Raw genomic sequence first — 14,693 nt, forward strand, 5'->3', positions numbered from 1 at the left:
GGTACCTGCATGCCAAATTTCAAGCGTCTAACTTAAGCGGTTTAGATTTTTCATACAAAAGGATTTTCCCGCTAATTCCTGTTCCCGTGGGAATTCCTAAGTATACTGTAACCTGCCCAGGAGTATGAAGAACAATTGTACCAAGTTTCGTTAAAATCCGTCGAGTAGTTTTTGTTTCTATAAGTAACATACAGACGGACAGACAGACAGACAGACAGACAGACAGACAGACAAAAATTTTACTGATTGCATTTTTGCCATTAGTATCGATCACTAATCACCCCCTGATAGTTATTTTGAAAATATATTTCATGTACAGAATTGACCTCTGTAAGTCTGTACAGATTTATTATAAGTATAGATTACTTACTGATTTGCTTAATCATTTTCTTCTCTTCTAATAAAATGAATGCAGTAAAATGTAAATATGTAACAAAATTTCTGTAGTAGGTTTGTGTTAAGCATTAACTAGTCTGCCAAAATAGTTAAAATCGCAAATATTTTTTGCGCCATCTATAATACCACATACTGTAGCAACACCGCCTACAATTGAAATCGGCGTGCCAACATCCAGCTCTAGAATTGATTAGTATTACAAAATCAATTTGAACAACTTAGTGTACCTACAGTACACCGTTCGCAACTCACTCAATCAAGCAAACGATGCAGTGTAAACCGGATTGAACTGGCCTGAACCACAACAAACTCAATCTCGAGGGTAAATCGGCAAATAAAGGCAACCATAATGCAATGCAACTAGGCAGCGAACACAATTAAAGTACCTACAATAGTCATACTGATACCTCTGGAAAATCCAGCCGATTACCTTATATTACACTTTTTTAAATAACTTGAAAGAATCGAATCCACAACCTTCGATTCCCGTCTTAGGCAATTCGATTTTTTTAAGTTATGATAAGCAACTTTGAAAACAAGACATTTTATTTAATTATTTAGGTACACTTTTGCACATATTTTATTAATACAGATGTACAGTGGCGGACATTCTCTGCCATTTTAATTACTACTCTTTTTATTTAGGTACTTTATTTTATAGAGAATTTAAAACACAAAAGAAAAGCATTCTTTTGGGTTCTCGTTCTGCGTTTTAATGAATTTTGTGTTGTGTCCCATAAGGAGTGTTAGACCTGAGACAGAGCGATAATCACGTAGTTCTTGTACCTCCATTCCATTTACATCAAACCGTAACCGCAAATATACCGCCTCAATTGAGAGAACTCTGAAAAAATCCCTGAAATTTTCAATAGTCTCTGAAATTTTCCAGGGTTTGTAATTTTTATTACTCACTTAAATAAATTTATAAAGAAAACCGCTCCTGAATAAGTAAAGCCACTTGATCTCACTAGATGGCGCTTCCTAATTTCAGCTGTTTCAGGTTTCATAACAGCGCCACCTATGTAACGCGATTGTCATCATTTTCTACCCTTGCAAACCTTTGCTAGTGAAAGTATTCAAGTACTTAACGAACTCGATAACAAGAGCTTACACAGATGGTGTCTTTCACAATTTTCGCACTTTTGACCGAATCGAGTTCCCCGGACTTCCCCGACCCGAGCAACCGCTGGAATTCTGTGTGTGGTACACTGGTGAACCCGTTGGTGATAACACAAGCATAATTATTTTATGCCACGAGGGGTTAACGAGACAAGGATTCTTTAACAAAAAAAAGAATGTAGAAAACCTTCATAGTCTATCCCTTTTTTTTACTAATTTATAATATCGATGAGAAGCTTATCGATTATTCAATTGATATGTGCGGTAAAATCTTAACAAAGTTAAGTAAGCGGCAGCACTGAGCACATCACTATCTGTCAAACAAAGCTTCGATTGAAGGGGGGCCGAGAAAGTTTTTACATTTTGTAGTGAAGATAAGTGATATTATTAAGTGAAAACTGATTGTAGTTGTATTTTTTGCGTATTAAACAACGCTGCTTTAAAACCAGGTACGTTTGGTGATTCTATCTTTACAAAATTAACTAGCAAAGTTTATAGGTTAAGTTTAGACAGTATTTAGTAAATAAAATGTATTTTCGTGCAAATTTCTCACTATTTTGGTGAACAAAGATGCCAAATAAACATTAATCACTGTATTAATATACTTAGTAAAGCCTCATGCGTACAATCCAGATTATTTGGCTTATAATCTAATGTTCTTACTCAGCATATCTTGAAACTTGCTATATGTCGTATTGTGCCCAATTTGTGATTCCACAATATTCACCGAATATTCCAGAATGTCTCAAGACAAAGAGGGACCATTGCCTGAAGGATGGGAGATGAGAACAAGCCGCTCCACTGGTATGACTTATTTCCTCAATACTTACACTAAAAAGTCGCAATGGGAACGCCCGGAGGCGCCAGCAGACCCCGGAGAGATCAGATGCAGCCACATCTTAGTGAAACACGCAGAAAGCCGTCGCCCTTCGTCATGGCGCGAGGAAAAAATCACAAGAACCAAAAACGAAGCTATGGATTTGGTTAAAACCTATCGCAAACAAATAGTCAGCAACGATACAGCGTTTGTTGACATAGCATCTAAGTATTCGGACTGCTCTTCAGCTAAACGTGGTGGTGATCTTGGTCTGTTCGGTCGAGGACAGATGCAGCCTGCGTTTGAAGATGAAGCGTTCAAATTGAAGGTGGGGCAGCTTAGCAAACCTGTAGAAACTGATTCTGGAGTTCATATCATCCTTAGAACAGCCTAATTTTTCAAGTCTGTATTTTAATATCTGCCTTAATTGTAAAGTCAGCACATCAGGCTTTTATATTTATGTATTAACCTCTCAGACCCCAAGCTGTAGCCGGCTGCCGCATAAAAATTGATTATCTATTGTGTCTAGATTCACGGAGCTTGAAGGATTAAACTGGCATGTACTACTTCTACATAAGATGCCACAGGGAAAAGCTTGATGTGCTGTTATCTATTCATAATTCAATGTATCCATCTACCATAAGTCTTTAATTTGTCAGTGAAATGTAAAATAATGACATTCTTTTTTTTTTCAATATTGTTGAGTAATAGTTTAAGTATTTCCTTGAGAAGTATGAAAATTCTAATTCTAGTGTCCAATATTTGATTGAAATTTAACTACTGTGCAAAATCAACCGAATCTCATAACTAAATATCTACCTCTCTATTCAGTCATCCATCAGGCTATGGGACTGTATTTCTATCACCAATTTATATTTTGTGGTGCATGTGGTTGAACATTCCATAACTGATGTAGATGTCATACAATGTCAAATAGCTTTTTGAGTATGATATTTTCTGTCTTTAGTTCTATCTAGTATGATTCTGGTAAGCTAATTAAATCTTTTTTCATGGAAAAACGCAATTTTGAATGTATGTGTCTCATTTCTATTCAAGACAGCTATTGTGTTTTGTAATATAAGATAGGTTTAAAGATGTCTAAATTATCGTATAACCAATAACTCCCATTGGCGAGGGGGTGCATAACATAATATCCTTTCCTACCTCGAAATAAATGAATGCCTGTTGCTGCCAATAATTTTTAAAAAACAATTTTATAATTAATACCTCCAAATTTTATAACTAGGATTTTTTGCACCAATGTTTAGAAATATCAATATGGAATATAAAACAGGATAAATCCCAAGTTAAAGAATGTGCTATTAGAAACTTCTAGGATGGATAGACTTGAAAGACTCAAAAATATTTTGGTAACCCAATAAAGGATGAATTGTAAATTTTTAAATAAATCATAAATGGGGTATCAAATTAACGATAGAAAGGTTGCAAAAGTATTTTTTTCGTAAATCTTTAAATTGTAATAATAAGTGCTTTTGACTACATTCTCAAACTATCGTAAGTTAATAAATATTCTTATGTAAGATGTGGTTATTAATACCATATTTTTCTATTTCTATACCTACTTTAAACAATGTGATTAGATTAGACTAATGTGATTAGAACTTATGATTGGTGTCTATTATTATTGCATTTAACATATTTAAAGATTTCAATGATTGTCAAATCCTATTAATCTGTCTCAATTAGTTTTATTTGATGTTTTTTCTGGATTGTGTATTAATAGGTACTATTAAAGAATAACATTTATTTTTAAAATACCATTTTGTATTATTTCCAAGCCATCTTTGTTCACCAAAAAAACTCGAGATCAGTTGTAACTGAATACTGTTTATTTTATTATCTTGCTAAGATAGCACAATAAATAAGAGTAGGTAACAAATATCATAAATAACAACAATATTTATTCATCAGTTCGACAGTGTCTCGGACGAACCCAGCCAATTTCGCCAGAGACAGTGTGCTGTAACTCCCGAACTTGGTTTTAGTCTCATTATGGCACCAATAGCAAGCTTATTCTTTATCTAACAGTAACCGTTGTACAGCCAAACGTCAGTCAAGTTCGGGAGTCACTTGAAACTAAAAGCAATTTGTCGGGATGCTTCCACATTACAATGCCTTCGCCGGTTCGTCGTCTTGGTTGTTCCGTATCAACAGTATCGTGTTCAGAGTCGACTCCTTGATGTCCTGCGGCGCGGGAGTCCAGATAGGCCCGATGATGGGCGGCGACCGCTTCCCGCCCCAAGCGCTGAACTTGACTTTCCTCTTCCCATCCTTCTTTAAATTCACGTCCGAGTAAGGATGGCCCGGCTTGAAAATCTTCGGCAAAGACTCCAGGAACGTCTTAAATGGCAACGCCTCTCGTAAGGTCTTATCGTCCACCTGCGTACTCAACGCTAGCACTTTGATCGGGTGCCGCTTGTCCAAAGAGGGTATGAACTGGAAACCGGCTAAATCAAACCGCTCTCCTGTCGGCGAGAAATTGGAGACTATCCGTGTGAGTTCAGGTACAGACGTCGAGAATATAATCTTGGATCCTTTGGCACCAGGCTTGAAGACCATCTGGCCTGATCTTTTTCCTCCCCACGGGCTGAAACGGACACGCTTCGGCATGCTCGGTTCTCTGATACCAGAAGATCTTTTCCAGGACCACATGTGTTCCACGCTCGCCTTGCTACGCTTGCCGCCCCATGGACTAAAATTCTTTTTATCTCTCATGTCTATGCTGTTCAGTAGATCCGTTGCGTTCTCATCGACTGTCCCCGAGAACCCGACTATAAAAGGGCTCCCAGGCATTTTCTCGTCGTTCCGAAAGTACATAGTTTTGTCTGTGTCCACCAGGTTAGGTAGCCATCGCCTGGTGCGGATGTCCTCCTGATCTTCAGCCTTGCGGCGCTTGCGTTGCAAATCTGGCTGTTCTCTATCGTTGGGTTGGTAGAACTGGTTGTAGTGTTGCGACTCGCCTTGGTAGGGTTCGAACTCGTTCCGTGAGGGTTGGAGGTTGAAATAATGGACGTAGGGTAAGGGGTAGTGGAGGGTGGAGTCAAGGGGGTCGAGAACGGTGTCAGCGCCAGGACCGCCGGTGTTGATGTACTGCAGGCTGACTGTGCCGAACCACGAGAAGGTGAAGATGATCCATTTGTGCGACATTGTTCTGGAAAGAAAATGTTGTTGTTAGATACGTCTGTATAGGAGTTGTTACAAATGTGATAGAGATAGAGCTGGTTGATAGCATGGCTTCATTTACACCATTTATGTATGGGGAGGTCTCAAAGGCCCAAACCACTGGACGGATCGGGCTGAAATTTGGCATGCAGGTAGATGTTATGACGTAGGCATCCGCTAAAAAAGGATTTTACGAAATTCCGCTAGTTTCCTCTATTTATTGGGCTTCATGCATTACCGTGCTTCAGGCACAGCAATGTAAATCCCAAAATAATTAAGATTCCTTGGCATTACTATCTATCTTGGCTATCAATAGCTACAGACACGCGAGTTTTAGCAAAAACCCTAAGTTATTATTAAGGTCACCAATCACAATATTATTTAACGAGCTGTAATTTATTGTTATCCGAACTCTAGATACTCGTGGAGATAGGTAGGTATATGAATTATATATCAATTAAAAATTTAACTTCAATTTTAACTTCTACCCTTCTACCTCTACCTTCGCACTCACAGCTTTCTGCATAACCCAGGGGTCGCCTGGCTGAGAATGCTTAAATAGCATTAAGTCCACCTTTTGTACGATTCTATTGTGCAATAAAGTTTTATAATAATAATAATTATTAATATTTTAGTTTTTCTACTAAGTATGCGATACAATCAGCCTTATTCCCAAAACAAGAGTTTAGAAAATATTTATAATTTACATTTGTTGTTTGTAACACCAATTGTCTTCACAAAGAAAATAGACAAGTGATTATCAATATCTCCTTTCACATCTTCATCAATTTATCCTATAAAATAGGTTCAGAGTCCATAGTTATTAATGCAAAAGCACTCAGGGCAAGATCCCGTGTCTCAGAGCATATCAAGTTACTGAATTCTATTGAAATTAGTTGAAATATTCCAGACCCTCCTGACTTAATTTACAAAACAAGTAAGTAGGTACCTAATGTAATTATTTTAATTCAGTTTTAAGAGGTATTATTTCGGTGTCGGTGTTTATGTAAATAAATAAAAGTAGTTCTAACATTTTAAGAAGTGTATAATTTAGATTGAAGGTGTACATACAAAGTACACAACAATAATGATATTTTTTTTATATTTCGTCACACAAAATAGGTTGGACTCGATTCACTGTTAGAGTAGGCGCACACCGTTGATTTTTAGTTGGCCGATAGTTGTGCCCGATTTTAAATTGTATGAAGAATCGGCCAAATCGAATCGGCGTAGTGTGCGCACTCCCATACATGCCCATACTGATCAACTGCCTGACTAAACTATCGGCCGACGAAAAATCAACGGTTTACGCCTACTCTTAGGCGTTTTGTAATAAATTTGATTTGCGTTAATTATAATTAATCGATGTCGTTTAAAGTTAGGTTAGTCCTTATCATTAGGTACCTATTACATTACATTATTCGTAACAACAGAGATATTAAAATACTGGACAAGATGAAAATATCATTTATTCCGTGTCGTTCAACAATATAAAGCCTGAAAAAACCTATGTTTCTTTGAACTAACCAAAGAAGAAAATAAACCCTCTACCTATGGTGCTAAAGTGACTCACTACGCCATCGAGCCACCAATCTTTCTGACCAAATAGGGAATCGAACCTGAAACTTCTTTCCAAAGAAACTACCCACCCACTACGCCATAGAGCCACTAACTTACAACTTCCAAACACTGATTATCATCCTTTGATGCGTAGTTACTCACAGAGAACTTAATAAAACCTTTGTTGTAGCCCTCTTTTGCCTTCACGCCTGTTAAATTGCTTGTATTACTGAACGATGTATTATTCAACACATGTTTTGTGTGTAACTAGGGGAAATATTGAGAGTTACTTTGTACACTGATCCCCGAAAATGGAAGAAAATTTTAGAATGGGGGTGTGGTGAACGTAGGTGTGTAAATAATAATTGAGGACCAGAGGTGCAGAGGATATATTATTAAGGACAATTTTAGCATTTCATTTAAGTTACCATCTTACTAATTTGTTGCCCTTCTTAGATACGTACCTACCTATTTGTGTTCTAAGAATTCTCTTGAAATGGTGACGGCTTCAAATAGGTCTTATTCCCAATCCTAGATCATTTAAAACACCGCAAAAATCGCCTGTCTATATTTTAAACTTTACTGGCATTAAGTTATCTACCTACTTATAATGGCAGTGTTGCATTAGCGTAATAAGTTGTATTACTGCTGCAATTCAGCGGAGTTCTGTTTTTCTAAAGGGCTCACTGAGAGGTATTTTAACTAAACTATTTAACTAAGTAACTATGATTGGCCAATAGCTTACCTACTGATATTCGGGAGCCAAACGTCATTATATTGACCATGCACCAAATTTAAAATAGCTCTACATCTAATAAGATTATTGAGATACGAATAGATACGCAACATTTTTAGTTGGGAAACTAGCTCCCACATTTCACAAAAAGCATAAGTTTTCAATGCTGACTGTAGCTTCCTCTGCATAAACTTTTAACAAATATTTCGGAACCGTTTAGTTTACTTTAGATTTGCTCGGTGCCTTTAACAAGTTGCTATACTTCTTTCTGATATCGTAAACTGAAAATATTTTCGTGGAAGTTATCTCTAAAACTTCTACAAATAAGTCTTTGGAAGGACTTCTATCTCTAGGCTTTAAGAAAGGGAAACTCTTGAAGGTGTTTTCGTAAAAATATAGTTACTTAGCCTGTGACAATTTATTAATATGGCTCTTAATTAAATGTACCTAGTTACTTCTGCGTTATGTATTTGTTAATTGCTTGTTATCTTTTCAGGCCAAGTTAAACCGCTGAACTTAGATTTTTGGTATATATAGGGGAGACCTAAGAAAATTTCTAACGGTGAAAGATTTTTTTCATTAGTTTTGAACCCAATTCCATTTAAGATTCGAGTTTAACCTAAAATTACTTAGGCTGTTTGATTGTATATGAATGTTTTTATTAAGTAGTCAAGGAAATAGATATTTCTATTTATGCACATTGCACACAGCCTCTCTAATCATTGATATTGAATATCAAAATAGATAGTGCAATACCATTACTACTCTGTTGCATGTTTAGTAATATTATGTTAGTAATAGTAAACACATTATGTCTTGCCTAATAGGAATGCAAATCATTATATGATTGGCTTGTGATGTACTACATTTAGTACACCGCCTACGCTGTGTTCAATTGGTAGGATATAAATAGCAGAGCTACCTATTGGGTGAGCATTTTGCCGCGTGGGCAGTAATAAGCTGTAAGTGTGTGGGAATACATGAATATAATGAATACATAGAATATAATAAGTAAGTACATAATATACAAAGATAAAAGCACATCGAGCTAAACAATGTAAGGACTTTCCAAGGAAATTCTGAAGACTGTAGTGAAATACTCTCCTTCCTTGAATCGAATGCGACTCATAAGTTTGTAAAGGGTCTCATAACTTTATTAATTTACCTTCAACAAATTATTAATATCCTTTTTACCCCTCCAATTCACCTAAAAACTTGTGTTAGAAGGATAGGACCATAATAGACCAGTGTGGCTAGCACGAAAAACTTTGGTCTTCGAATCGTTTGCGTATTCGAAAACATGCGATACCCAGCCTTCGAATTCAACAATAATATGACGATCTCGACTGCCAAATTAGTTTCGTTCTACCATTTCTCATACTGAGTTCACTTTAGGTCAAGTTCACAGGGGCGCTGTTTAAGTTTTCATACTAAATTTTTTGATGGCGATTCCAATACGCAAACGATTCGAAGTCGAAGGTTTTTCGTGCTACAGGTACAGAGCGGTCGATTGGGATTGGGATCAAACTTACAACCCTTCCACCTCGATGTTATTTTAACTGTCTTATTGGTTGATGGAGCCATTTAATCTATCAATAACTGTATCTCTTATGTAACTTCTAACTTTCTATGTTTTCTGGCATAAAATTCAAGTTTATTATAACACCATTGTTACCAAATTCCAAATTTCAGACTGCATAAGATTGGTAATTCATTTATGGGGAAATGTATTAAATTATTTAATAAATTACCACAAACTGTTGTAGAACTACCCATTCATTAATTCAAAGCACATATTAAAAGTACCTTAATGAAAAAGGGCAACTATAAAGTCGATGATTATTTAAAGGATAAAAATGTTTGGGATGCGTAACTAGCTCGCATAAATATTTATAACTATGTATTTTGAAAACCTGTAAACCTTTGAAAAAGAGGCTAACAATAGTGTCTGAGTTTCTTGCGCTGCTGCTTCTCAGCACTGGCCCATATATTGTCCTGAAGCAGTGGTAGGGTTAATACTGGGACGTGTAAAAGTGCTTTTTAAGCCTACTTACAGAAATAAATGAGTTTTATGAGTTTTACCTATGTTCTTTTCCTACTCTATAATGAAGGTTTGTCATCAATCAAACCTAGTTCAATTCTATTCTAATCACAAAACCTTTAATTTACAAACCCAACAGCAAAATCTTATTTGGCTTGTTACAAAGAGGCTGCAACGCTAGTGACAGCCTTAATAAGCCCGTCTAGTGTGGCTCAATCAGACCGACGCATTCCAAAACAGAGACAGAGGCATCCTTTTAGGAAAAGCCTTTTATTAAAGCCTGCAAGCCTCCTATGTATCCTTTAGTACTCACATGTAGGTACTAAGTAACTGGAAATCAAACTCAGATCTTAGGATTAATGAAATCTTACCGGTTTCTGAATTAAGATTTAAAGCTAAAGCCCGGTCTGTGGGCACGTAGAATTTTGTCCAATGACCCCAAGCTACCCATCCTTATCGCTCGCGCGTAATTATATTGCTGTCGCTACTGTGCGACGGGCGCCCACAGTGAGTGTGAGAGCGCGACAGCAACATAATATTGTCCAGAGAAAATGCTCATACTTTTCTTGTTTTCTTTTCTGAATTATCCTAAATTGATTTCAGGTTACTCAAAACAAATTCTTCAAGTTGATTTACTCACAATTTAGATACGAAAATAGGCTTGGGTTTATTCTTAAGTTAAGAATCTCGATTCAGAAACCGCTATAACCATAGGAGAACGGATAGTTATTCAAAGGTCAAAAGTCAACTTTTTTCCCTAAACCTTGGAAGAAGCACTCAATATCTAGGTGGCCAAATTGGCTTAACCCCCGCTATTTTTGTAACACAAGTAGTTACTTCACGTGAAGAGTATAATCACGTTCGAAATACTTAGAATCTGTCACAAATGTTTCCCTGTATAGAACTGATTTCCGCAAAGTTTTCGATATGAATGTTACTTCAAGGTTTTCTCGGAACCATATCAAATGAAAGTAGGTGACACTATAGGGGGTGTTAAGTATGGATCGAACAAAAAGGATTCATTCTACTGCTCAAATATAACAATAATCCTACAGAAATAATATCCAAATTGAGTAATCCAAATTCTCAAAAACGAAATTGACGTCCCTTTTAATCATTGGCTGATTACTGATGTATTTTTTTTTATAAGATTTGAACATTACTTTCTTGGGGAAAGTTCAAATGCAACATTTGAGCCGTAGAACGAATCCTTTTGGTTTGATCCATAGTTAAAGCTACAATCTGTATAGCCCACATGATAGGAGAAGATCAAAAAGAAATTCCGTTTGCTAACAAACGCTCTAGTCTCAAGATTCCATTATGTTTTTCATTATGCATTTTCTCTTACGCTGAAACGCTGATTCTGAGCGTCTTTTGTTCAAGTGTTTAATGGGCCATTGCTTTTATTTTTTAACCGACTGCAGAATAGAGTATGTATTATAGTTTGCGTGTTAGCAATGTCATCAGGGCGCAAGACGTAGGTACTACCTATCTATACCAATCCAAATGTACGCTACCCATCGAAATAATCATAAAATGTGTAAAGAGCACATTTACACGTCCCAACTCTACTTCAGACAATAATATGGGCTAGTGCTGAGAAGAAGCACAAGAAATTACTGAGTTTTTTGCGAGTGACTGCACTATTTGTCAGTCTCTTTACCAACATTTTAGAAGATTATGTTATCCATTTAATTTTAAAATCTATACCAATATTTATAAATGCGAAAGTAACTGTCTGTCTTGCTTTCACGCCTAAACCACTGAACCGATTTTGATGAAATTTGGCATAGAGATATTTTGAGTCCCGGGAAAGAACATACATAGGATAGTTTTTATCCCGGTTTTTGAAACAGGGACGCGCGCGGCGCGCGATTAAGTTTTTCTGTGACAGACAAAATTCTATAAGCTAGTAATAAAATATCTTCATTTTAATAGGGCAATTAGCTGTTTATCTATCTCCTGGAAAAAAACTATTAATTCGGTTCTGAAAATTATTTCATGAAATTCTACTCCTACAATTTTCGTAGCGTTGTCTTTTTGCAAAGATAAATAAAACATGTAGAGGCCTTTATTTCATTCCTTTATCATCTTTTTGACGCCCATAAATGGCAGAGTTTGTTAAAAATTTAATCAAGCTATCATGCCGAACTGTAATCAACTCGCGACAAATTTAATACAAATATAGCCGTTTCAAATTTAAATTCAACAAGCTGCCTAGTAGAATTGCTGGGGAAACCTCCCGAGACTTCCGCGTATTGTCTACTAAGATGCCATCCGAATTGCTGACATTTCCAATTGATTGTTGTTAAAACAATACAGAATAAACGATGATAGGTTTTAAAATATAATAAACATAATACCCTAACTTCTAGACCATTCATGGGCCTGAAAATAACATTCTGGGAGTGGGTAGTCAATGCGATAAAACGCTCAACGGTTGGAATGTGCCGAAAGCTACTTTGATTTTCAATAAATATTATTTCCAAATAAAATAATACTACCTATGCAATAAATTTAAATGATTTCGTACGTATATTTATCCATGTCTTTTATTATTTAAAGTTATTTTTTAATTTCAATAAATTGAAAGAAAGCACAGCGCTATGGATTTATACGCGATGGTCAAGTCTAAATGATTTTTTATTTGTTGAAAGATTTTAGGCTATTTCTTATAGCTTAGAATATTTAAACTAATAAAGGATGGTTATTTTTTTCATTGATTCGTATGAATTGTCTGGCAGAACAACTCACCAAATTCATAGGTGAAGCTTATGTATATTTAACTAGCTGACCCGGCGAACTTCGTACCGCCTTAGCGTAGAGATTTTCTTAATATTTTTTTCCGTAAGAACCATCCTTGGACTTCCACAAACATTTAAAAAAAAGAATTATCGAAATCGGTTCAGCCGTTCACACGTGATGCCGTGACAACGCGAAACGGGTTTAATTTTTATATATATAGATGAATTTTGCATTTATTCCTGTGTAAAAATTAAAAACTTGTAAATTTTTGAAACTTGTGTGTGCCTTGTCACTGTAATATTATTATACCTACTAAGGCCCGGTTTTTTGATTCGTAGTTAAAATAACCAATGGTCAAATTTGACAGATGTCAAATGACAAGTGGTTAAATATCAGAAAAAAATGTTTTTCGAACAATGGTTAGCTTGACTTTTAGTACATTTTTTAACTATTTGTTTACATTTTGTTAATATTTAACCATTAGTAGCAAAATTTGACAATTAGTTATTTTAACTAAGAATCAAAAAACTGGGCCTAAGTTAGCTCTACTTAACTAAATTCAGGATTAGTTACCTATCTTTTAAGACCCATATGGGACAGTAGACGATGACCCTTTTGATATGTAGATAAATTTTAAATAGCCATTGTCGGAGAGGTATTTGTATATCAAAGGTTGACTGGAAGACAAACCGCGCTTAGCTTTATTGCTCTAAGTTCGCCCTTTGTAAAGACCCGCCCTCTTTTTGTATTCTGTGCAAATTGATTATAGTCTTATGTGGCAGACTTGATTAATAAATTATTTATAATAATTATTAAAAAAAAATATTATGCTATGTTGAACTTTTTTGATAATTTTTTGATAATCTAAAAAGTTCTTAAATAATAAATAATTATTAAAATATAGAAGGCCATACTTCTATATTTTAATAATTCTTTATTATTAATACAAGTAAGTGTCAGCGATATCATTGTTTAGTTATTATGTGTTTAATAATTTGATATAATTTATGTATTGAAATTACGCGAATTTAACGGCTCAATGAATTTTTTGTCAAGTATTAAATTTTTTATTTTCATTCTATTAAAAAATATTTTTCTTGTTTATTTGTATTTAATTCAATAATTTAAATGAATTTTGGCCTCTACCATCAATTTTGCAAAAATAGTTCCACAAAATCTTCTCCAAAAAAACTAAAATTATCCCATCTTAAGCCAAAAGAAAGTCCAAAACTTACCTTAAAAACAATTAATACAGCATAACCGAAAAACTAAGGGGTGGCACTTGCTTCAATTGGTAGAACATGGACACCGACTGAGTGAGGATTCCGTCCGCGCGCGCGGGCCTTTTATAGCGCGTGCATTGGACGGCGCAGTACTGGTAGCAAAAAAACGGCGATTTTTAGCAACTTTTATTTTTAAAGCTAACTAACTTTTAATTCTGTTGAACGACTTGTCGTGCACGGGAAGGTTGAGGGCACAAGAGCGCGCGGCAGGTCGCCCATGCGCTGGACTGACCAGGTCAAAACCGCACTCAATGGTCCACTCCACGAGTGCACAAGAAAGGCTGCAGTACGGGGTGAATGGCGACTGAGGCTTGCCACCGGATCTGGTGTAACGACCACGACCACTCTGGCAAGAGTGTAGCGACGAAGAAGATTTTTTAAAGATTTGAATTAATGGTAAAATGTAGATTCTTTAAAGCTTTCCGCCCGCGACTTTGCCCAAGTGGAATTTTGTCTGTCACAGAATAACTTTATCGCGCCCGTCTCTGTTTCATAAACCGGGATAAAAACTATCCTAAGTATGTCCTTTCCTGGGACTCAAACTATCTGTATGCCAAACATCAAAATGGGGTTTGTGGTTTAGGCGTGAAAGCGACTCAGGCAGACAGAGTTACTTTCGCATTTAATATTGAATAGGGAAGTAGGAATAGTGGTCCATATAATAAACTTGCTCTATAGTTTATTTGGGAAGTATTTTCGGACAGATACGACTTACAATCTTTCAAGAAGAGAGCGTACTCGTACTTATATCTTTATTTAATGATAGATTTTTAGTGATGGTGTCATAATCTGTTCAGGCACACATACTTTCAA

The 14,693-nt window shown here is 35.9% G+C and overlaps 2 protein-coding genes across 4 annotated transcripts in view; one reads left to right on the plus strand and one right to left on the minus strand.

Moving 5' to 3' along the window:
• The first annotated feature begins 1,830 nt into the window (after positions 1-1,830).
• The window catches only part of LOC135081452 (putative peptidyl-prolyl cis-trans isomerase dodo), a 73,922-nt gene continuing 61,059 nt past the window's right edge, over positions 1,831-14,693 (plus strand). The window contains exons 1-2 of one of the 3 annotated variants that reach the window (XR_010259196.1): positions 1,831-1,964; positions 2,255-2,958. Coding sequence is in view for 1 of the 3 variants with exons in the window: in XM_063976147.1 (XP_063832217.1) it covers positions 2,256-2,726 (471 nt within the window). In the remaining 2 variants the exon portion in view is untranslated. Of the gene's footprint in view, positions 1,965-2,254; positions 4,111-14,693 lie in introns of those variants that run through there. The other 2 variants (XM_063976147.1, XM_063976146.1) reach the window with 2 other exon arrangements.
• On the minus strand, positions 4,167-13,908 carry LOC135081446 (uncharacterized). The gene is made up of 2 exons (XM_063976137.1): positions 13,833-13,908; positions 4,167-5,504 (listed from the first exon to the last, which is right to left on the minus strand). Exon 2 carries the CDS (start codon positions 5,498-5,500, stop codon positions 4,460-4,462), a length of 1,041 nt encoding a protein of 346 aa, XP_063832207.1. The 5' UTR covers positions 5,501-5,504; positions 13,833-13,908; the 3' UTR covers positions 4,167-4,459.

The sequence above is a fragment of the Ostrinia nubilalis genome, chromosome 20, assembly GCF_963855985.1.
Source record: "Ostrinia nubilalis chromosome 20, ilOstNubi1.1, whole genome shotgun sequence".
NCBI lineage: Eukaryota > Metazoa > Arthropoda > Insecta > Lepidoptera > Crambidae > Ostrinia > Ostrinia nubilalis.